At 34.8% G+C, this 25,274-nt stretch overlaps 1 protein-coding gene across 1 annotated transcript; it reads right to left on the bottom strand.

Annotated features, from left to right (window-relative positions):
- Positions 1-1,758: 1,758 nt before the first annotated feature.
- ube2ia (ubiquitin-conjugating enzyme E2Ia) lies at positions 1,759-24,703 on the bottom strand. Its single transcript, XM_022666651.2, has 7 exons — positions 24,533-24,703; positions 21,602-21,700; positions 14,825-14,908; positions 13,711-13,783; positions 13,489-13,598; positions 2,910-2,989; positions 1,759-2,788 (listed from the first exon to the last, which is right to left on the bottom strand). Exons 2-7 carry the CDS (start codon positions 21,665-21,667, stop codon positions 2,728-2,730), a joined length of 474 nt encoding a protein of 157 aa, XP_022522372.1. The 5' UTR covers positions 21,668-21,700; positions 24,533-24,703; the 3' UTR covers positions 1,759-2,727.
- Between the last annotated feature and the right edge of the window lie 571 nt (positions 24,704-25,274).

Below are 25,274 nucleotides of genomic sequence, written 5' to 3'. Positions count from 1 at the left end.
TGTTTTTCTAATTTGAGTTTTTAAATTTATAACATTCACATCAAATTCTGCAGATACAAAAATCACTCCATATAAATCAGGATCTCAGTGTTTATTCCAGGTTTATCCTACTCAAGGAAATCCGAGCTCCTTCATTGGATCTTGTTACTACAATCCAATTGATCACAGTGAGGAGCTTCTTCTCTCCAGGACCTGCTGTGTAGAAGATAATGAGAAGATACCACACATGCTCCAAAGTTCCAACTGTCAACAGTTCAGTAGAGAAGAGTCTCAGCTCCAGATATTACCCATTATTACATTCCAGCTGTCAACAAATACCACAGCATAATACTGTAGAACTATTACTCTACATTCTGTACATCCCTGAAACCGTGAGCTCCAACAGTACAGTCCAACTGATACGCTGGATACTTCAAGAAGGGGTTTCCATATCTATAAAGGGTAGATAAATCTAAATACATAGAATTAAACTGTCTATAATCTTGGATTAAGGAAAATCAAGGGCTGACTAATGTTTGGTCCAAACTACAGGACAATTAGGACAATTTTGAAGGCAAATTGTTTTTCCTGACAATTGCACCAAGTCTCAAGAGTTTAAGGTGATGGTAAATGATCTTCCCAGATGATCCTGCAGTAGGTAAAGTATATAATCCAATTTTTAATTCTCTGATCATTTTCCAGAGGAGTTGCTCCATCCCAATCGTGAATAGTTAACCAAAAAACATGTTTATATAATTTTGACTTTGTGTCCTGTAGCATGGGGAGACTTTTCCCCGCTGGGTAACGCCACATTGTCTTCAAGTAGATGTATACCACGTGAATTAAATGATTAAACACCTGCGGTATCAAATGAGTGATTTAAAAAAACAAACAATATATATGCAGAGCTTTCAGACCTCAAATAACGCAAAGAAACAAGTTCATATTCATAAAGTAGTGTAACCTGAAAAAGTTGAACAACAGTTTTCAGGTGTCTTGGCATCATGTTCTCCTCCACCACCAGTCTTACACACTGCTTTTGGATAACTTTATGCTGCTTTACTCCTGGTGCAGACATTCTAGCAGTTCAGTTTGGTTTGATGGCTTGTGATCATCCATCTTCCTCTTGATTATATTCCAGGTTTTCAATTTGGTAAAATCAAAGAAATTTTGCTCCTCCTGGGTTTGATCCCACGTGAGTAGTGGTGTGTTTAATTATTATTTTTTGTTCCTTTCTTCTTGAATTTACCTGCTTTGAGACCAATTTTTTTTTGTTTTGCAATTGGGTTCAACAACCCTCTGGGCTGGCTCCATTACTTTACACTTCATTTTACAAAACTTAATTGCCAACCCCTGCTCTAGAGTGACAAATCACACTTCTCCGACTAGCAATGCAATATATGAGGAGTTGAGCTCGGCTGCTTAGTTCCAGTGACAGGAACTCTTAATGCTTCAGCATACGAACAGATATTTTGGACAATTTAGGGTATAGCCCGTTCCTGTATGCACCAGTGCACAAACAAGATCCATAAAGACATGGATGAGTCGGTTCCAGTGTGGAAGAACTTCACTGGCCTGCGCAGAGTCCTTATCTCAACCTGAAAGAAAACCTTTGGGATGAATTGGAGCAGAATGGTGCTTTATTTAAGGAAGATGTAGGGATGTAGTGTAGGGAGTCTGACGACCAATAACTGGTATATAGGGAAATTGGTGAAAAATGTATTTATGCAAGATGCGAGACTGAGAAAAAGATAAAAGACAAAAGATAACCACCCAATCTGGCTTTGTATAAACATTTTTATTTACTCTAAACACTTACATGAACAAAAACACCATATAAACACAGATTGATGCAGCGACACTAACCCGCCTTCCGGTTTTGATTCAGAGGCCTTTTTTCTTCTTTTTTTTTTTTCTTCTTCTTCTTCTTCGCAGAACATATTTAGTTGGCCAAGGCAGCACAATGCTATCATACTTTATATTACAACATGCTGTCTACACTGCCTGCACCAGGAATGGAAAGTTCTATAGATAGACACTAATTCAAAATCAAGAAAGTATAAAAGTATCATTTTACAGCAGTTGAAATACTGACATTTAAGTAATAGCGAGTCATTAAACATCATTAAAACCATGGAAGAGTCTAAAGGAGGAGGCCGGTCTGAACGGATGAAACTGAAAGCAAGGAAAATGAAAGGAAAGAAGAGGAAAAGGAAGGAAAAGAAAGGAGTTAAATGCTCATACCGTCTTCTTTGTTGTGCGGTATATAACTTCTACGCATACGTATTATTTTCGAGTCGATCTGTAACTCCAGAGCGAAACGGAGAAGCCGCAGTATGTGGTTTTCCCAGCTTCAACATGCCGAATTCATTTCATCAGCTAATTATCAAGCCCCTCATGAATCCGGCAGGCTGGAGAAGGGAAGACACAGAACCATGCAGACTTGTGACTCCTTAAAATTGGAGTCGGGCGCTCCCGGTACGAGCGCCTGTGCTGCAAATTAGCTTCAATAGGGGGCATCTGTGACACTCCTGCCTCTTTCACAAATAAAATAAAAAGCCAAATTAAGAGCCAGAGAGCTTCGTTAGATGAGTGTCACTGGACAGACGATGGCACAACACATTCAGTTTTCTTTAAACTCAGGTGGAAATTAGTGTGAAATGAAATCGGGGTTAAGAGGGGGAGCCGAGGGGGGCTGCAGGGACCTTTTCAAAACTCAATCTTTCCATCGCGACAAAATCTGGAGGCTTACGGAGAAAACTTTTTGGCTTGTGCTCGGACCCTTTTTTCGTATTCCACTCTGTTTTGGCTGAAAGCGAAAGAGACAAACAAGTGGCAATGAGTAAAAAAACGGTAATTAAATTGGACACTGTGCAGTTAATTAAGAAAAAAAAAAAAGAAGTGGTAAACGGGGAAGTGGATTGGCTTACCAGTAAATTGTATATGCCTCAGCTTGTGCGGGGTCCTGAATATTTGGCTCGTTTAGGAGTTCTTGGATTCCTAGCAAGATCTGCAAAACAAGAAACAGCTCAGATAAACTCAAACAGGCTGATTAGAGCTGCCGAGACGTCCGTGAGATAATGCTGCCCCCTTCAGGGATATATAATACAGAACAAAAAAAAAAAGAGATACACTGCTGAAGAGCTTGTTTGACATTTGAATGAAATTACAATGAAAGGTCAATAGTGGATATGCACTATATAATCAGTGCTATTACATGCACTCAAATCAGTTCAGAATAGTGCATTTCTATCATGATTTAAGTACTCAGAATCCAATTTCTTCGACTGGATTAAGGTCTAGAAAACTTAAAATATGATAGAGAACTGAATCTTTGTTCATTATACAAGATTTTAGTGCATTTATACTCTTAACTGGGGTATTCTTGGATTTCTAAGTGCACGTACAGTGGTGTGAAAATGTATTTGCCACCCTACAGATTTTTTTTTGTTTTTGCATTTTTGCCATACTTAAATTTTTCAGATTACTAAACTAACTTTATCATCACACAAATATAACCTGAGTAAATATAAAAAGCAGTTTTTAAATGCCGATTTTATTTATCAAACAGGAAAAATATACATATATCCAAACCAATCTAACCCTTTGTGATAATTTAACTGTGATCCATCACACCTTTTTTGGAAAGCTGAGTTCAATTTCACTACTAAAACACAACCAGGCCTGATTACTGCAAACAGACCTGTAGAATCAAGAAATCACTTAAATAGAACCTGTCTGACAACATGAAGCAGATAAAAGATCTCAAAAAGCATCACATTATTATTAGACCCCCATCTGAAGAAAATCAAAAACAGATGAGAAAAACTATTAAAGCTATTAAAATCATCTATCAGTCTGGAAAAGGTTATAAAGTCATTTTTAAAGCTTCAGTACTCCAGAGAACCACAGTGAGTCACTATTGTTCACTAATGGGGAAAACAACATGGAACACTGGTGAAGCTTCCCAGGAGTGACCGGCCAGCCATTCAGAATTACTCCAAAAGGGCATGAACAACTCATCCAGGAGGTCAGAAAAGAACCCAGAACTACATTTAAAGAATTTAAAGTAGTTTCATGCCAATGTATATAAACACTCTTAAATGGAGTATTCTGAGATTTCTCGGTGCACATACAGTGACGTGAAAAAGTATTTGCCTCCCTACACTGTTCCCTCCCCCCCATAAAATAACTAATTAAATCACACTTTTCATGAAGCAGATAAAAGATCTCAAAAGCAGCACATTAATTCAACAACAGATGCAAAAACAAAGTCATTGATCATTCATCAGCCTGGAAAAGGTTATAAAGTCATTTCTAAAGCTTTGGGACTCCAGAGAACAACAGTGAGAGCTATTATTATTCACTAATGGAGAAAAAGGAAAAAAAAAAAGAAAAAAACATGGAACACTGGTGAACCTTCCTAGGAGTGACCGGCCGACCGAAATTACTCCAAAAGGGCATGAACAACTCATCCAGGAGATCCCAAAAGAACCCAAAACAACAGGATCTCACACCCTGCCCATGCATGAAAACAGACTGTGATATTTGAAATAATCAAGCAGTGTTTAACAGCTGTCATTTATTACTTTTATTTATACGGTACAGCACTTGTGTTGACTTTAAATAAGCTCTATAAATAAACTGAATTTACGTGTATGTTTATAGTACCGGAAATGAGCTGCAGTGTAAAAGATAAAATCTATAAACGTCACCGATACCCTACGCCAAGCAAATGACCCAGATCTCTTTCTTCTGAGAGTTTCCTGAATTCAGTTCTACTGTATGATTTCCTGAGCATGAGAAACTTTATGATGATTCCAACCCATGACTACAAACGCAGACAAGCTGTGGGTTGTGGTGAGCCAAGAAGTTGAACCAAAAAGGTCAGAATTTAACATTTTCTGAAACTGTTGCACACATGAAAAGTAACTGATGGTCTAGTGCGTATTGGACTCTTATTGCACAGCAAAGGGTAAAATAGCAGATGTTCTTAAACTCTGCGAAAAAATAAAAATAAAAAAGGTGGACAACCAAAATCTAGATAATAATATTACATTTAAAAAAAAAATAAAAAAAAGTTGGCATTTTTTTCCATGTATAAATAAACCAGAGCATGATCTCAATAATTTTTGCTCAATATTCAATAGTGCCTAGTAAGGGTAGGCGATATGGTCCTACAATATTTCATTTTGTTTACACTACTGCAACAAAATGAAAATAAAATTGTATTACTGCATACAATATGATAGGGCACACTCCTAACTGAGATATTAAGAAATACAAGAATTTTATTAGATCTGTAACAGAAGTCAATGATCCAGAATATCATGATAATAATAATGCACTCCAAATATCTCCATATATCCAGGATTAAAGTAAAATAAATAATACTGGACAGATATAATTTGTCTCTAGTAGATATATAATGGGAAATGAGAGTGTGTTTTTTCTTTTACTAAAAACAGTATATATAAAAAAATAATAATAATTAGGGGTGGGCGATATTGCATGACTTTTTTGGGTAGAATATCGTTCACAATATCTTAAAATGTTGGCAGTATTATTGTGTACGATACAATTACGATAATGGCACACTCCTAGTGCCTATAATTTTATTATAAATCAGTATTTTGACTTAAAACTGCAATTTTATTTCATTTTATTTACGATTCATTTGTAATATTTAAAATTCTATTACTTCAGTGTTCATATAATTTAGAAAAATTAACTTAGGCGCCCTTTAAGAGAGTACTTTCTTCACTATAAGCAGAAAAAACTGTTAAAAAAAAAAAATCACAAGTATCGTATTTTTTTCTATATTTAGACAAATAAAAAAATAATTTCAAGAATACACTACTGGAACAAAATTAATATTATATTTTATTTGGTGATATTGTTGCATATAAAAGGATATGGAACATCTCTTATCGAGATTTTCACCAGATTTGTAACAGAAGTCAATGATCCAATGGGTCATGATGTTATTAATGCACTCCAAATATCTCCATTTATCCAGGATTAAAGAACAATAAATGATCCTGGACAGATTATCTATCTCTAGTAAATATTATTTAATGGAAAGTGAGAATGGGAACAGTGTGAATTTTGCTTTTGCTGCAAACAGTAAAGAAGTTGTTAGCCAATACAGCCATAAAATAATAATCATATTTTAGGTATTTTTCTGATTATATATATATATATATATAAAAAATTGGCTATATTATTGCGTACTATATGATAAGGCACAACTCTTCTACATAAAACACTGCATTTTATCATAATCCTTCAATTAGTTTGTATGGTTTTCACACCTAATGAGGGACAAAAAAAAACACATTTTACATGCAAAAGCATGTTAAGTTCTCTTACAGGCAGTCGCCACATTTACCACTGCAGGTTCACTTTTCACTGGTTAGCCTCAGCGTTCAGTTTTACCACCAGTAATGCCCTGTGCACCAGTTCTATAGACAGACTAGCACCACAAAAGCTCAGCACATTAAAATAAACAGGATGCAACAACTGAAACTGGCTGATCTTTCTTGCTTCCTCCACTTTTACCTTATTCAGGTCTGACATTTGTTCTGCTCATAAAAGCCTGTTTACAGTAATCTATTTTAAACACGGCCAAAGACCTGGCAGGTTTCTTCAACAGGCCAGAAAGCTGCACTTTGTGTTTGTAGAATGTTTAATAAACTCTAATCCTAAAAATCGATATCAGCTCTAAAATGTAGTCTATGTTTTAATCCTTGTCTGGTGTTCTGAAACAGCTTCTTCCCACAAGCAGTCAGACTGCTGAACAGCCAGTAGCAGTGTTCAGTCCACACGCCCCATAGACCATAAACTCTTCTAATCCAGCTCACTACAAATACAGCTCTGGAAAAAAAATTAAGGGAGAACTTCAGTTTCTGAATCAGTTTCTCTGATTTTGCTATTTATAGGTATATGTTTGAGTAACATGAACATTGTTGATTTTTCTATAAACTACAGACATTTCTCCCAAATTTCAAATAAAAGTTGTAATTTAGAGCATTAATTTGCAGTAAATGATAAATGGCTGAAAAAAAAAAAAAAAAGTTGCTGAGATTTCAGACCTCAAATAATGCAAAGATGCAGTTTCCATGCATCTTGGCATATTCACCTCCACCAGTCTTACACACCGCTTTTGGATAACTTTATGCTGCTTTACTCCTGGTGCAAAAATTCAAGCAGTTCAGTTTGGTGGTTTGATGGTTGTGATCATCCATCTTCCAAATTATTATATTCCAGAGGTTTTCAATTCAATTTCAATGGTAAAATCAAAGAAACTCATCATTTTTAAGTGGTTTCTTATCTTTTTCCAAAGCTGTATTATCACATCTCCACCCTTACAAACTCACTCTGCATTCGGTCCTTTACAAAACCGCTGAATCAAGAAAGGCTCCTCTGAAGAGTTACTCTACAATTCCTCCCCAAAATCACTCAAACAGCTCCTGCACAACTTCTGACAAGATTAAAAAGTTTGCTTCCTTCTAGTGTAACGCAACGTGCACACCCAATGTTTCCAAAATGTAGTCAACGCATCTCCAAACACATTAGGGCTGCAACTAACTACTAATCTTTTAATTCTTTTGTTTAATTAGTCAAAATTATTTTTGTCATGCCCTTCATTTGTACTTCCTACTGGTGAGGACAGCTAATCATTTAGGCCCCAAGACCAACTTTGCAATACATTTTGATAGTTTGTGGTACCGGTTTTAAACTAAAAAGTACAAAGTACATTATGAGAAACACACACAGAGGCTGGATGTTATTTTCAAGAGATTCTAGGATACTTGTACGTATCCCTAAAATGATGGTCTGAGAAAATATAAAATCAAGAGTACAGTCATGTCATAACTGGGCTGTCATGCTGGGGAGACTCTCCAGCGGCGTGCAAGTCAGTCTTTGACTGGTCAATTTTGGTGCACAAGGGCTCATACGAAAGTTTCTACAGTTGAACTATTTGGATGTCAAGAGTGGATAGACCATTTAGATTTCACATGCAGTTTAAATAACGCTTTCGTCCTCACACTCAGTTCCTAATTCCTTAAAAAAAAAAAGGCTGATTAAAAAAAATTACATCTGTGGCTTTATAAAAAAAAACAGGATATTAATTTTAATTTCATAACCTTGTACAGAATCTAATATAGAATACAGAATGTAATATATATATATATATATATATATATATATATATATATATATATATATATATATATATATATATATATATATATATATATATTATTGAGGCAGGTGTATATGATTTTTTCAAATGATAAAGAGTTGAAGTTAGTTGTTACTGGAGCTGAGGGTGCTGCCTCTCCCCCTTCTACTGATCCTCTCCTCTTACTGACTGCGCTCACTCACACACCCCAGTCATATCAGAGTGATTTTACTGAGAAAAACGCATTTACATTATTCAAAATGCCTGATATATAACGTAATAATATAACAACCACCTCAGACCACATGCTTCTCTCAGCTTGTCCAGAAAAGCATGTTTACAGTATGTCCTTAAATTAGTGGCAAGTCAACGTTATTCTCACATATTACTGCTTTAAGACACAATCACTGCAGCTCCGCTTAGTTCTGGGCAGTATCGTAAAAATGATTTTAACACTTAACGCTTTTAACTGAATCCTACAATACGGTCACAGCCCGATCATGTGTTACAGCATCCAAGCCTGGTTATCATTCACAGCGCATCCAGCCTGGCATTAGTAGAGGGAGCAGTCTCAGAACTTTAACCTTCATCAAAAAGGTGAGAACTCTCCCAGGAGGATTCACAGCAGAGATGATCATGTTTCAGCTCAATATTACCAGATATTCAGAGGCCTAAGCACCAGTTCACTCAGCAGGACCGGGCACACGGGTGCTGGTGCACACAGCAGGACAGCAGCTTGTGTGCCCATCCACAGCAGGAAATTGCAGAAAGCAGAAAAACTGACATTGAGATCTTTCACTGGTCTGCGATATATAAGATAACTTCTGCTTTTTGTTTCTCTTCCTTTCCTTTCTGTTTTCTCTATCTATCTCTTCTACATGTATGGACATGCCCTTTTCCTGATGTTCCCAGCCTGGCTCTCCACTGCCCGCTGTGTTGTTCTCCGGCTCTGCAACCCTGCACTGATTAACATTAACACACTCAGTATCTGTTTCTGTATTAGCCATAGCTCTATAGTTTGTGCCCATCACATTCTTATATTCATAAATTAGTACCTGTTATATTACCCATAGTTCACATTAATTCTCTGTTCTGTTATTTGTTCTGTTACTTGTTTGTACTGAGCGGGTCAACCCGAGTAGGATGAGTTCCTCGGACTGAGTCTTGGTTCCTTCCAAGGTTTCTTCCTCTTAAAGGGAGTTTTTCCTTGCCACTGTGTCACCATAAAATTGGCATCTCTGTGGTGCTGCTCATAAGAGGCGTGGACCTGTTTTTCCTGTAAAGCGGCTTTGTGACAACCTTTGTTGTAAAAAGCGCTATATAAATAAAATTGAATTGAACTGAATTGAATATAAAATACAGGCATTTATCAGTTTATCAAAAGTTGATTACTCAAATTTTATCATGATTTTAATAAAGGACAGTGTGTCTATAATTGGAGAAAAATAAACTGATACTGCGCAAACATAAATTTGCCTTTGTTTGCAACAGATCATGGAAAAAGCATCAGCAAAAAAAATTTAAAATAAAAATAAAGTTCTGCATTGTAACTGTAATAATAATGTATAAATGACATACTGCAATACAAAGCCCTAGTAAAATAGAAATTCACAGAATATTAACAATCAATAAGTCTTTTTCGATTTGCTTCCTCTAACATTAGGATTTTTTTTTCACAGCACTGCTGTATAAAAGGCAGGGAGTGTGGGAGAGAGCCAGCAGTGAGAGCTGAGAAACATTAGGCTAAATTATTTACTTTTTACACTCACACTAAAGTTTTCTAGCTCTTCAGAACTGTCTGTACTTAAGGTGAAACCAACCAGCTGTACAGGACTAGGATACTAACAGTAGCTGTGCTGTATGGCTACATTTCTCTGTGCAAATGTCACTTACATGTAACTTCAGTAGCATTACTGAGGTAAATGTACCTTGTTGATATGTCTGAAGGGATATTAAACTATTTAGGGTTCAATAAATGCTTTAAACTACGGGCTTGTAATTGCTATTTTTTTATTTTAGGGAATATATTAAGCAAAACTCAGTTTTTGCTCTGGTTCTGACTCAGGGTTGAACATAAGGTTGATGACGCCTCTGTTTTTTGCCATTTTTACAAGTGGTAAACACGTGTGTATACATGAGACGGGTGTGGCAGGGCCAGTACCAGGTTATTTGCTTAAAAAAAAAATGACAGAGCCCATAATTAAACCAATTTCAGTCCCTTTCAGATTGAGCTGTAAGAATAGAGCTGGTGAGATCTTTATCTTTATGTGAGAGTAATTGTGACCTATACTAACTTGTGTGTATAAAAAAAAAAAAAAAAAAAAAAAAAAAAAAAAAAAAAAAAAAAAAAGTGTACTATTCAGCCAAATAGTTTTTTTTTTTTCTCTTCTGGCTAAAATGTATTATTTTTTTTTACTTTGGTGCATCCCTAATGTTAAATGTTTAAATTATGGTATTCTCCTTAAGATTTTAGCATTCAAAAGTTAAGAGTTAAAAAAATAATAAAATAAAAAAACAGAATTAAGGGGTATTTTATGTATTAAATGTGTTCGTTTAAGGGATTTTTTTTGCAAGTCAAAATAAACCTTTTAACCAGCACAGCTGCATTGTGTTCTTAGTTAGGGGGACATTTTTTTGTAATTTTATTGTATGTATTGTACTATTCCTGCTGTTTTAATATGATTCAGAACACATTTCTCTGGATAAAAGGTTCATTTTCAACAATTTCCAACTTTAGTTTCAGGCACACTTTCAGGTTTCACTACGCAATAGATCACTTTCAATTTCACATTATCTGCATAAAGGGGGAAAATACTTTGCATGGACAAAAGTATTGGGACACCTGCAAACTCAGATTCCTTTTAGTGCTTTAGTTCTCAAAAGACCTGGTGGCGCTTCCTCATTCTAGAGAACACAGTTCCACTGCTCCATACTGTTGGGCTTTATATGGCATTAGGCTTCAAGATTTAGTGAGAAAACAAAACTGCACTGACTTTAGACTTGATAATAAAACACAGTGGATCAACACCAGCAGATGACATGTCTCTTTATCCAAACCATCACTGATTGGTGGAAACTTCACACTAGACCTCGAGCAGTTTGGACTGTGTGTCTCTCCACTCTTCCTCCAGACTCTGCTCCCTTGATTTACAAATGAAATGTAAAATTTACTGATGATCAGTGATGGTTTGGAGAGACATGTCTGCTATCTGCTGGTGTTGATCCACTGTGTTTTATTATCAAGACTTAATTCAGTGCAGTTTTGTTTTCCCACAAAATCTTACAGCACTTCATACTTCCCTCTGCTACTGACAACTTTTGTGGAAATGAGGATTTCATTTTCCAGCAGGACTAATTTGTTTTATATATTCTAATTTTCTGAAACACTGATTTTTGGGTTTTCATTGGCTGTAAGCCATAAACATCAACAATAAAATAAATAAAATCTAATCTAAAAAAATAATGTTTAAGTGCTTTCCAAAAGATATAATCTCATTGAAAAGTTACTTTATCAAATTAATCTACTTGGTTCTTTTTTATTCAGTTAAAACATCTGTTAATCCAATCAACTAACTTTAGGCCGAGTCAGATGAATCAGATTAGTCATATATTCATATATAATAATATATTGTTTTTTTTGTTTATATTTACTACATGGCCAGAATCATTTATTTCACATGCATTTACTAGATTACCCATTTGTCAGCTCACACTAATATTGGTAAGGGTAAGAATGGCAGTCTTACATTTACATTTAATTACTGTTTTAAAGTTGGCACAGTGTTCACCAAGTCTGAACAATTCATCTAATTGTTTTTGTTTTTTTAAATAAGATGGCATTAAAGTTACTTATGCACCAATTTTTGCACTACTTGCTTGTACTTCCATATACCACAGTAATATTTTAATAAAATACAGTACCAGTCTAATATTTGAACATTTTCTTTCATTTTATGATTTTTTACATTGTTAATTTAATATTAAAAGACTATTAAAGCTATACAGGAACACATGCAGAATTATTCTTTAAATAAAAAAAAAAAGTGTTAAACTTTAGATTCTTCTAAGTATCACATTTCTCTTTGAGGACAGATCTGCACACACTTGGTGAGATTTTAATCTCAGTGTCTTCATGAGGGAGAGTCACCTGAAATAGTTTTCTCAGCATCTTGAAGGAAGGAGGAGTTCCTGGAGGTGCTGAACAATAGCTGCTGCTTTTCCTTCATGCTGTGAAGCTCCAGCTCATCCCAATTAATCAGGGGATTAATGTGGAGGACTGACACTTTTTTTTACTGTTTACTACATAATTCCATATGCGTCCCTTAATCGTTTAAATGCCTTTAATATTAATATATTAATCAATGTAGAGAATAAATTAAATAAAGAAATAAACACTGAATAAGAAGGTGTCCAAACTTTTTGATGGTACTGTATATACTGTGCAATTCTAACAGCTTAAGCAATCTGGTAAAACAAGCCTTGCAGAGTCTTCTTAAGCCACTACCTCAACATTAATCTAATTATTTAATCACTTACCTTTCATAGGTGTTTGAATACAATCTAAGCATACCAACTCAAGCCCATATTTGTAGCCTTGTGACACACACTGACCAGTGTGTTTGCAGTAGTGTGAGAACCCTGAGGTTATTTTTAATATGTGCATTCCTGTGAAACTTGAAAGTTGGTAAGTTGTCTATTTCTGTCCCTGAACTTCCCTTTCTATAACAAATAGCATGCTCCATCATAGGGCTGCACGATATTGGAAAAGTTTGACATCACTGTCTGGACCAATCAAGAGCTGAGTCTGCACAGAGCACTCAAAACCTGAGGAAAACATTTAAATGGATTTTTAATAAGGTAAATAAGAGCGTTTGTTTTTCTGGGATTAAAAGCATGAATTCAGCTGTAACTGGAAATATCTGCGCTGCAAAACTGTGCTGGACTGAGGTGCACAGCTTTCAACACGTGCTCACGTTTACGAGCACGTGCCCAGCCATGTGGATGGAGGCCATGCTGATGTTACCTCGTGTTTACTCCTGGCCCACTATCGCACTCCCCCACCACCTTCTCAGGCAGCAGCAGCCCGTCACTCACACAGACACAGAGACAGCGCTGTGTATCTACTTCTTGTGTTAAAAATCAAAACATTGCAACATGACATGTTTGACTTAATTGCCTTAAGTGACATCACACGTCCTGTGATTTGACTACTGAGCTTGCTCAAATCACGATGACTGTGCTTAAATGATATATCGTGCAGCCTTACTTCATCAGCAACAACTAATACTGCAATAATGCAGGAATCAGTTCTTTCTGCTTACTTGCTTGATCGTGATAGCCGGCCTCCAGTCTTTGTCTTCCTCTAAAATCGATAGGCACACGGTGCCAGATGGATATACGTTGGGATGGAACAGGGGAGGCTCAAATTTACCTGAGGAGAAAAGAAGATCTGAGATTAAATATGGCTCTGAGGCAGCTGGTTTTATTGTAAAAAGACAGAATATAAAAAGGCAGTAATGTAAGAATGATTAATTGTAACTCACACTTTGGCGGGGAGGAAGGATAATCGTCCTTAAAGAGCATTCGCAGTTTAAACAAGCCTCCCTCCCAGGGCGTCTGAAAGGAGGAGAGTACAACATGCATACGAGATTAAAGCTAAAGGAACAATTTGGGTTGCCAGGTTGGGGACACTATACCAGCACATTTTAATGTTATTTAAAAGGTTCATTTTATGCACCACTAGCTGTGGGAACTAGAATCACAAACTCTGAAATGCCTCAAAATGTCCATTTATAAATGTTAAGTGAGCAATGCTTGAAAAGTCTTGTATTCCTTCTGGGCTCCAACTCTCAGAGACGCCGTTCATGAATCTTTGTAAAAGGACAATGAGGCTTCTTAGAATGCCATTTCTGCTAAACCAGTCTATCTGAACATATATATGACAAAATCAGTGTGTGGTTAGCTAGCTAGCTAGCTAGCTCATTAGCATTAACACAACCTGTTCTCAGTTCTGAACAGAAAGCTTAGCTTGGTCGACTAGAATCCCTTCTAGACCATCAGCTTTGTGCAGCTTATGTACCCAGCTAACACATTAGCACCTATTCCACCAGTTGAAAGCTTATCCATTTCTTCATCCAGCTTTGATAGCAACTTTTAATGTGTTTGGAATCTGCTAAACTCGAAAATGACCCCCCCCCCCAGGGGTAAACACTAGATAACTATGGCACATAAATAGCCCTATGACTAGCCGTTTTAATAAAGTAGAGAGTTCTCTAGTGGTAAAATCAGCACTAACTTGCTAGTCAGGTAGATAAGCTAATTAAAAAAAAAAACATTTAAATACAAAGCTTATATGCTATTTATAAGTTGTGTGTGTACTTTCACTACTGATGGAATGGGCACTAATTTTTTAGCTTAGGTAGTTCTGTCAATTAGTGTTGGCTTGTCAGTGAACTAAAATTGCACAGTATAATGCACCACAGACAGATCAGAATCATATCTAAAAAACATGTGAAAACATAAAAAATATTTTTAATTCATCTACACACACACAAGATAAAACTATTTTATCAAGGAACTAGTGTTTTTGTTCTAAAGTAAGATGTGGCTATTTGTAAACTAAATATGAGCTTTTTTGATGCCAACACTTATACTTACCCCCTTTTTTCCAGGGATGGCACACTCCCAATTCATCAGGTTCATTGTTCCATCCGGGTTTTTGGTCGGCACGGCTACAAAACCCTGCAAAAAAGAAAACACGTCTCAGCATCAGCGTTGAACTCTATTGCTATAGTGTTCCATACCTGGCAACCTGAGAAGTGGAAATAGGACTGGGGAATAGGCAGGGGACCTGATCACCACCTAACATTCTACCTAAAATCACATGATATAATATATACAGCTGCCACTATATTGACGACAGAACCAAGAACTGGTTATTTAGCTAGCTAGTAAATTAGAACACAAGGTTGGTGCAGCTTAGCTACCAACAAATTAGCACCCATTCCATCAATCGAAATCTATTTCAACATGCAGCTTTCACTGAGGTTCACTTCAGGTTACTCTGCACTGCACGTGGGAGTACAAAAATACACCGGGGCGTATTTCCACTGTGTAGGAAGAACTGTTCAGTGTGTGGAGCCTGAACCTCTAGTTCTGTACAAGTTCACATATAAAGGGAGGTTTTTTTGTGAGTATTTCTGTGATAAGATTGACAAGGTCAAAATATGAAAATATTTATTAATTTCCCAAAAAAAAAAAAACCTACTGCCACAAAATAAGTTAGTTTTTTTAGTACAAGTAAGTAAACTAAATTAGAAAAGGTTGGCACAATATGCAGCAAAAAAAAAAAAAAAAACACTGTTAAACCTTAACATTGTATTTATTTATTCTATTTACCTTTTTTACCTCCATAAAAGTTTAAGATGAAATCTCACATTCATATTCGCTCAACTCAATATCTGCCTAATTAATTTATTAATATACATTAATGCTGGATGATATGGCCAAAATGTATATCACAATCTACTTGTGGTGCTGAATGATATGGTAAAAATATTAATATTAAATTACTCACAATATTTAAAGACTTCTTAACAACACAAAGTATTTATCGTGTTTTGACAAATATATTTTCATGCACAGGAGAGTGATTTTTCTTACTATTTTTGCAGCAAATAATTGCTATGTAACATTATTTTTATGTTACACAATTCATTTAAATATATGTATATATAACTTTTATATAATAATTTATGTTTCACAGACTTATTTTTTCAGAAAATAAAATTTAAATGGAATAAATGCTAAATAAAACTTTAATTTCTAATTGGTCACAGTAATATTGATTATTATTGAATTATTGAAATTAATACAAAATGTTCTGCCATATCAAGAATATAATTACCGCAGAAATCCCCTAAAATATTGTGATGTTAATTCTAAATCATAACTATAAATAATACTAGACTACAATAAAAAAATGAGATGTTTCATTAAACACAGTGATAAAAAAAAAAAAAAAAAAAACATTTATTCTCATATTTGACAAAATTATACGTACTAATAAGGAAAGAGGGTAATACGAGATGATTTGATTGAGTAAGTTGCTCTTAATCGAATTCATTAAGACTCATTTAAACACTATGGTACACTTGGCCCAAAGTATCGAGCTGTTTTTCCAGGTTAAGAAACACTAGTGCAGCAGTGGAAATGATGTGGGTGGGGGTATAATGTAGTGATGTGTGTATAATCAGGGTGCACCGCCTTCTCTTTAACACGCTGAGGGACTTCAGTATAACTATTTTGTATCTGTGCAATTCTATTTCTATTTTAATCCGAGTGGAAATTATCGGAGGCAGACGCTTAATAATAAAAGGTGCTACGAAGGGTCAGAGTGTGACGCCACAAAAAAAGTTGTGTTCTATTTAGAGACGGAACGATCGGTGTCTTTAAAGACAATAGCAAACGGCGATTATCTTCCAGCGCAGCCATTCACAAATGTCAAACCGAGTGCAGAACTTGATAAATTAACCATCATTAACCTGCGTAACTTAAATACGACTTAAAACTCTTCTTAATATAAAAGTAAGCAAATCTAAAATAATATAAAACATCACTATTTTACTGCAATAAAATATAGTTAAGTTTCATATAAAATAATGGTTCCAAACATTTAATAGAACCAATAAAGCCTGTAAACATGATTTTGTATTAAATAAAATGCAACAAAAACAAAAGAAATGCATATTATATATTATAAAATATATCTAAATACTGAACACAAAACTGAACACAAGTATACAACAAAAATAAATAAATAAATAAATTACAGCAAGCTCTACAGCAAATAGCAGCCGGCTTTAAAGAGAAAATACTGCTACAGTATATTATCACAATATTTAAGAGATTTTTTTAATCTTTAAATCCCAACCGAGTAAACAGCAGAATAATCTGTTTGGCTCATTTTTCATTTAAAAAAGGGAAATTAACAGGCATTTTAATGGTTTAAGAATTATTATAAATAATTTTTACAACGACAATCTGAAAAAAATAAATAATTTACTCACTTATTGTGCTATGTTAACATCAGCAAGTAACTATTTGAAATTAGTCAATTCGCAGATGCCGATGTTTTTAGAAAAATATATAAGTAACCATTATTCACTTTTTTAAACCTTTATTTATATATAAAAAAAAAAAAACAACAACAATAATATATATAAAATTACCAAACCAAACTGGGCTCTTCTAAGGCAAACCTCAAAAACCCCCTTTTCAACACCTTATTTTGTAAAAAGTGCTTCATTTTCACTCTTCAGAATAAAAAAAGGTGTTGCAGTAAAGGGGGTTTTTGAGCAAAGCCACAGAATAACCACTTTTGGTTTCCATAAAAATATTTTAAAAATAAATTACAAGCTTGTAAAGAGACTGAACTCGCATGCCAGAGTCACAGTACAGAATTATGTATACTGATCATGAGGTGTTATCTTGTGAGTGATGTTGATTGAACACTGGTCACTGTGCTCAGAAACCTAGCTGCTGCTGCTGGGTAACTTCAGGGTGTATTTTATCGTATGTCTTCAGAAAGACGGCAGGTGGTGCAGTAATTAATTATCACGTCCATTTCTTAATGAAATTATAGCTTTTATTTTCTCTTTTTAGGTGTTTTTATTCCACCTTAAATGCTGCAGCCTCTGCCGTATATTGTGCCATTTAAGGTGGAACAGGAACAATAACTAGTCATCTAGCAACTGAGATGAAATACCATACTGTTTGCACTATAAGGCGCACCAGATTATAAAGAGCACTAGCAATGAACGTTTATTTATTGGTCAATTTTTTATACATAAGGTGCACTGGACTATAAGGCACATTGAGGGACACTAGTAAGTAGGGGTGCAACGAGACACTAATATCACGAGACGAGACACGGTACTGGGTTCACGAGAACGAGACGAGACTTAAAAATACAATTTTAAAGAAAACGTCAAAAATGAAAAATAGCTTAAAAGCTAGAGTTTTATTTGACAAAATCATATAATGCAAACTTAACAGACTGGTGTCTCTCACACATTGATTCTATAGGAAATAGAAATAATAAAGAATAAGAATAAAAAACTAAACTTATCTAGGTCTTATATAGAGCAAACAATAAGTGCAAACCATAACCAGTCATATTAAGACTATGGTTTGTGTTTTTCTCCTAAATCTCTTGTAATTTAATTATGCATAACCATAACCAGTCATATTAAGACTATGCTTGAAGTGCAAACAGAGACAAAACATTTTTTTAAACACAGTACAGAGCTATGGGATTAGTACAGCTGCCTATGAAGGTGTAGGATTTACTTACAGTATTTATATATGGTTTGTGTCTTGTTGGTCACTCTGTTACCGTTTATTGTTTCCACTGGAGCCTGCTGAGAGCTGCTCTCACTGCTCAGCCACCATACCGATAATACTCAAAGATGAACGCTGAAAGAGCTAGCATTTAGCGCAGTTAGCAGGTTATGCCAAAACTTCCCTGAAACTCCTGTACAAAGCTGCACTTCAGCAGAGTAACTTTACTGCTATTTACAACCAGACTGGAACAATTCATTCACAAGGTGCCCTTTTATTATAAGGTGCACTGAAGATTTTTAAGAAAATTTAAATGATTTTAAATGTGCCTTATAATCCAAAAAATACGGTTCTACAGATTTTTTTTTGCTAATTATGAAAAAAAAAAAAGGCCAAAACCACTAAATCTATACATGAAATATGACAATATGGTGTTTATCGTAATATTTAACAGGGAAAATACTCTTTGGTTTCTTTGTTTCTTTGGTCGCTTGTGCCACTGCCATCTTGCTAGTAATTCTCATCGCCCTCTGTTTTGAGTGTGCCTCTAAAAAAATCTCTGTTTGAAGGATCATGTATCCCAAACGTAGTGCTCGGCCATAAAACGATATCGATAGTTATAGAGGAAATTATATATCGTGATAAATTTGATAAGCCGGACGATAGGATTCGATAAACTTTATTTTTTATTTCCCGTTTAAGTAGCGCTTTGAACAGGCGCAGCACGCGATCAGGCAGCGCACTGAACAGCTCAGCCACAGCACTTTCCGTCTTTTTTTCTAACCCTCACTGTTTTCGTGTTTTTAGCTTTTAACAGATAGAGAGTCTGTTGTGCTGGATATTTTACTAAATACAGATGATTATATAATCTGTGTAGCTGTATTTAAACAGAGCTAAAAATTGCTGTTACTGAACTGGATGAGTTTCAAATACACTTGTTAAGTAATGTAAATCTAGTCTACTGAAAGCCAGTAATGTTAGTATAAATCTGTACTGCAGTAGAAGTGGATCATTTCAGAAACTTGACTTTATTCGTCCCGCCTCCATTACAGGTCACTTGTACTTAAAGGGTATTATTTGAATAAACATTTGCAGTAAATAATCTTAAAATAACAACAAATATAAAATAGAAAAAGAGTAAAACATATGTAATACATACTTTTTATATGACCAAAACTGTGTGATATACTCTTGTAATTTGCTTTATGTAGTTGCCTGCATTTAGGGAGGGCATTTAGGGGATAAATATTATTTTATAAAAAATCCAATTGATATTGCAATTTAATTTAAACAGACAAATAATGTAAAAGGTCTGAATTGTATTTAGTTTATATATTTGTCCCCTTGTACTTGCTTTAAGGGCCAAACGTGTGTGTGTGTGTGGGGGGGGGGGGGGGTATAATGACCTGTGTGGATGTATAATGACTTTTTAAAATTAATTTAAAAGCTGTCTGAGCACCTTGTGCCCATCTGGCAGGTTGTGAACATCCTAGTGTCTGTCTTTAAGCTCTCAGCCTGCTAGTGATTTTGGCCATAACTTCCTTATTCTGTCACTTATGAGCAAAAGGAAACCTTTAAGTGTAACAGAAAGGGATTTGATTTATATCGTGATAAATATCGATATCGGCTGATATGGAAATCTATACCGTAATAAGATTTTTTTTCCATATCGCTCGGCCCTACCCAAACGCTCCCCCAACCCACCCCTCCAGCCCAACAAGATTTGGGACACCCTACCCTCTGTTTTAGGTGTACACACCTAGGGGTAGGGTGTCCCAAATCTTGTTGGGCTGGAGGGGTGGTTATTTATTTAATAACATTTCCATCTACAGTGGGAAGTACAGTGCAGGGCACGGTAAGGATTGTGACTAGCAGTGTCTGGCTAGACTTGCTCATGCAAACAGACAATCAAGTGACTCTGGCTCAGTGCAGTTTTTTTTTAGCTTTCACAGAACATGGCAAAAGTCATGGGACACAATATTAGCTTTTTACACAGGGAGAGCAGCTTCAGAAGCCTGTTTTTAAAAGCAGCACTTCTCCTTATTTCCAGTTAGTGAAACTTGAATGAGGATCAACATAAATGACACTGCAGAATTCAGGTGGACGACACGACAGAAATACCGAGCTAAAGGACCTGCAGCGCTTCCTGCAATCTGCTTTAGGATCCGATTTCCTTTGGGATCAATGAAAGTTTGTATGTGTAAATCTATTCTTTTACATTTTTTTTTTTTTTTTTGTGAATATCAGCTCCCTGGACTGTATGCATGTTTTGACTTGTATGCACAAGAATGTTTGTTTAATTATGATAATGATAAATAATGGGAAATATGAGGTCATCTTTAAATTAAAGCCATGTTTTCTTCAAAATAACTTCATAAATATATTATATATTATATACATTTAAAATGTATTCACGTGACAAAATGTGCAGGCGTTTTGTGATTGAGCGGGAAACTAAGACAGTGCAGACTTCACATTTAAGTTAGAAATGACATCTCAAAAAAGTCTGCAAATTAAAACTAAAATCTGCTCATTATTTCATAAAAAAAAAAAAAAACACAGTGGACACAGCAAACAAGCTTCAAGCAGGGGAGCTGATTATACAGGCCAGCAGTAAAAAGAGAGTAAAGAGAGTAATAAAAAAAAAAAGGAAAAAAAAAAAGATTTGTTTAATCTATTAAAAGATCAAACATGCGTATTCGTTTATTTTTATTCACATTTACATTTAATTCACATTTAAAGACAAGTACAGTTATCTAATGAGCTGAAAACGAAAAAAAATATTTTCAATGCGGAAAAAGTTGCAGATTTCCATTTTTTAAAAAGTTGTCCTTAATTAAATAAGCTTTTAATTCCGGTTGTTCATCATATGCACTTTAACTGATTCTTAAATGCTCAAAAAAAAAAAAAAAAGTATCTTCATCTGAACCAAAGTGGTTGCAAACGTTTAGTGGAAATACGGTTTCGGGAAACCCCAGAACAACTTAATGATGATTGGCACTATGCAAGTTGCTAACATGTTAACAACTACGCCTTTGGGAAACGCACCCCTGGATGTTTATAAAGACGTGAAAATCAGTTCCTCATACTTACAAAAGGATGGTCTTTCCGCCAGGCCTTTCGTTCTTGTGCGAGACGACTTAACGCTATACCAGACATGACTTCAGGTTCCTTAAAATGATGGAGGCAAACCTGGAAAAAGACAGGAGTGGGAGTAATGCTGACAGCAAGGACTGAAACATCATCCAATTACAAAAACGTATAATATCAGTAGTTAAATAAAAGAGCTATCTAAATATGAACAGATGCAAAAAGAAGAACAAAATATATAACTTGACAAAACTTGTTTTTTTAAAGATGAACGCCGGTGTAAAATGCACTTTGGGTGTACTAAAATGTGATAAAAAGTACTTACCTTTGTTAAATAGATCACCTCAGCTCTTTCAGCATATTTTATTATGTGCATCATTTTACGCTTTTTATAATTCTCTATTTCAGTCATTTATTTGAGCAACTTTGCATTTAAGTGTTCAATTAGTTATGTTATTGTTATATTTTGTTTTTAATCATAATCTGTAATTAGTTGTACAGACTGCTGGGCAAAAAGTACAAAATTACTGGATCTCAGAAAGCTGTGGGAGGACGGAGGTGGGCTAATCAACGTAGGTTAGTACTTTTAACCTGTTTTACTACACCCAAAGTCCATTTTACACCCGAGTTCTCCTTTAAATAGCATGTGTCAAAAAGATATGCATAGTATTCAATTAGAAATAAACATTACAAGAAAAAGAAAAAAAATATACACATTACAAAATTCTTGGAGCTGTCAAAATACAGCTGCAAGAAAAAGTATTCAAACCTTTTAGAAAGTCCTGTTTTTCTGCATAGATTTGTTATAAAATCTGATCATTCAAGTTAAGCGGACACACAAATATAATGTGCATGTAATATGTGATTTAACATTGAGGGACAATATCGTACAATGATGTTTATATAAAGTTTAGCATATTTTATTAAAGTGTATCATTTTACTCTTTTTTTGACAAGAATATCTATTTCAGTAATTTATTGTAACAACTTTGCATATTATAAGTATTTTATTAGCTGGATTATTTTCTTTTGTTTATTGGTTTCAAATGAAATCTTTAATATGTAATTTTTGCTGATGTCTGACTTTCCTATTTGTATATGTATATTATTATTATTATTATTATTATTATTATTATTATTATTATTGTTATTATTGAATTTATTCTTTAGATAAAGAACCATAAAGAACAAAAGGGATTTTTTTTTAGAACCAGCAATCAATTTTTAATCAGCATTTTTTCCTGCAAGACAAACTATTACAATTAAATTAAAATTAATAGTCAATTGTCTATTAATATATTATATATAATTATTGTACATAGTTATTAATATAACATTTTACTGAATAGCGTCCAAAAAGTAACAAATATTTTAAGCCCATATTACGCCTCTGATATAGTTTAGGTAGAGTTAAATATTTATAAAAGCACAAATAAAACAAATATTTACTAAAATAACAAAATAAAACACAATTAGCAATAATGAGTTCAGCAAAAATTATTTGATGTTATGTCCGTATATCGTACAATTATTTAATTATGAAAATTTAATTGTGACATTTTGATTTTTTTTTTTTTTTTACTTTTGTTAATAATAATCTACTTTAGTAATTCATATTTGCACTTTGCATTTTATAAGCATTTTATTTGTTGGGTTATTGTTTTGTTTGTTTTGTTTTGTTCATTGGTTTTAATCTGTGACATGTTAATTTTGCTGGTGTTTGATTTTCTTAAATTTATACTCTACAATAAATAATAATTAAAGGATAAAATAGTTTTGTTTTTTTAGAATCAGCAATCAATTATGCATTTTTCCAATAATTAGCATAATCAAACTATCAAATCCATAAATTCTCTTTTCATAGAATAGTTAACATTAATACATATAATACATATTTATTGAATATTATTTTGTCCAAAAATTATTATACTTAAGATAAAGAACAATACAAGATATTTATAATCTCTTTCTTTTTAGAATCAGCAATCAAATTATGCATTTTTTCCCTACAAGTCAATTTATAAAAATTTGATTAATCCATCAATGACCTCTCAGTCAATATCAATGTATATTAATATAATATAAATATACATATACTATGTTATCCAAAAAACAGCTGACAGTTATTTTAAGCCCATATATACAGCCTTGGATATAGTTTAGAGAGTTTAGTGATATATAAAACAGTTACATATTTATAAATGGTAATATGAAACAAAATGCTCTCCTAAAACACGATCAAATAAAACACAATTGGCAATAATAAGCTCAGCAAACAATACTGCACGTTACGTCCGTATATCGAACGATAAATGTCACGATAATCGTGACAGAGCTAACCGTGATACTATTTGAATAGCTGGAATATCGCCCAGCCCCGGATTCCCTAAGGCCTAGCTAGTTATCTCTATGCTAACTACAGGTTAGCTTGATTCTACTGTATATACACACAGAAAGAGCGCAAACTGGCAACTTTACTTTGTTTCTGAGGCAGGGAGAGATTTTTTGGTGGTTATAAATGTGAGTAATTTGCTTATTTAGCTTTAATTTTGTGTAATTTGTCCACTTTTATATAACCAAGCTGGCGCAAATACTCAGCCAGCAGCTGAATACAGCACAGCGATCTGGCGCAAACCGCCGCTCACTGCGCACTTTCCCACTTATCTACGTTGTACAGCTAAAATAAAGCCTTAAATCGCGATATAAAGCACAGGGTGGCTGAATAAAAGCCTTGTGTGTCTGATAAATTAGCTATATGTCAGTAATATTCAGTATATCGGTGAGGAATAGCGCTAAAACAGCAGCGCGGCTACAGCAAGAGTTAGCCTCAGCGGCTAGCGGCTCCGCACAGCGAACAAAACCAGCCCCGCGCTGCTCCACTCCCGCGCTCTTTACCCGCTTTTCCCGCACGATTTACCCTCCGAACACACTCACCCTGGACCAGATAAAAATGTCTGGAGTCTTTTCTCGCCAATTCCGGGCTTTTCTGGGGGCTAACAGACGCCAAACTCAACAATTTCTTGCTAAATAACGAGCCGGACAGCGAAGTTTCCCTCCTGTAAAAACACTGGACACACAGGACCGCTGAGGGGCGACCGAGGCGCCTGATTAAAAATACCGCTACCTCTGATGCTGGATGCAGCCCTCAGGCTTTTTCTACATGAGCACCAGCTGAAAGAAATTTAACACATTTAACACCACTCAAAAGCTTAAAAATAATCGAAGCACCCATGGAAATCACTTTAAAGCATAATAAAAATGGATTTTTATTTTATTTTGAATGGCCACAAAAAAACTACTACAAAAAAACTACTAAAAAATGCTACAAAAAAGTAAATACTTTCGGAGCCCGTACGGCGACATCATGAAAAAAACAATCCGACCTATTATTAAAGCGTGGGAACCAGATCAAAGTCGTAGGGATGACTTAATTATCTCATTCCCACGCCTTAATAAGTTTTCCCCACTATTTAATCATCTTGTTCCCACAGCTTAATAATGTTGTACACAAATGTTGTGGTTGCTATGTAATGGAAAGGGGTTGGTTGATAATGTGTTTCACCAGCTGAAAGAAATGTAACAGATTTAACACCCCTTAAAAGCTTAAAAATAATCGAGGCACCCATGGAAATCACTTAAAAGCATAGTAAAAATGTTAAACTTAAACTAAAGGGAT

This window comes from Astyanax mexicanus, chromosome 3 (genome assembly GCF_023375975.1).
Source record: "Astyanax mexicanus isolate ESR-SI-001 chromosome 3, AstMex3_surface, whole genome shotgun sequence".
Classification (NCBI taxonomy): Eukaryota; Metazoa; Chordata; class Actinopteri; order Characiformes; family Acestrorhamphidae; genus Astyanax; species Astyanax mexicanus.
The sequence above is the reverse complement of the archived record's forward strand: the minus strand, read 5'-3'. Positions and strand labels throughout refer to the sequence as shown.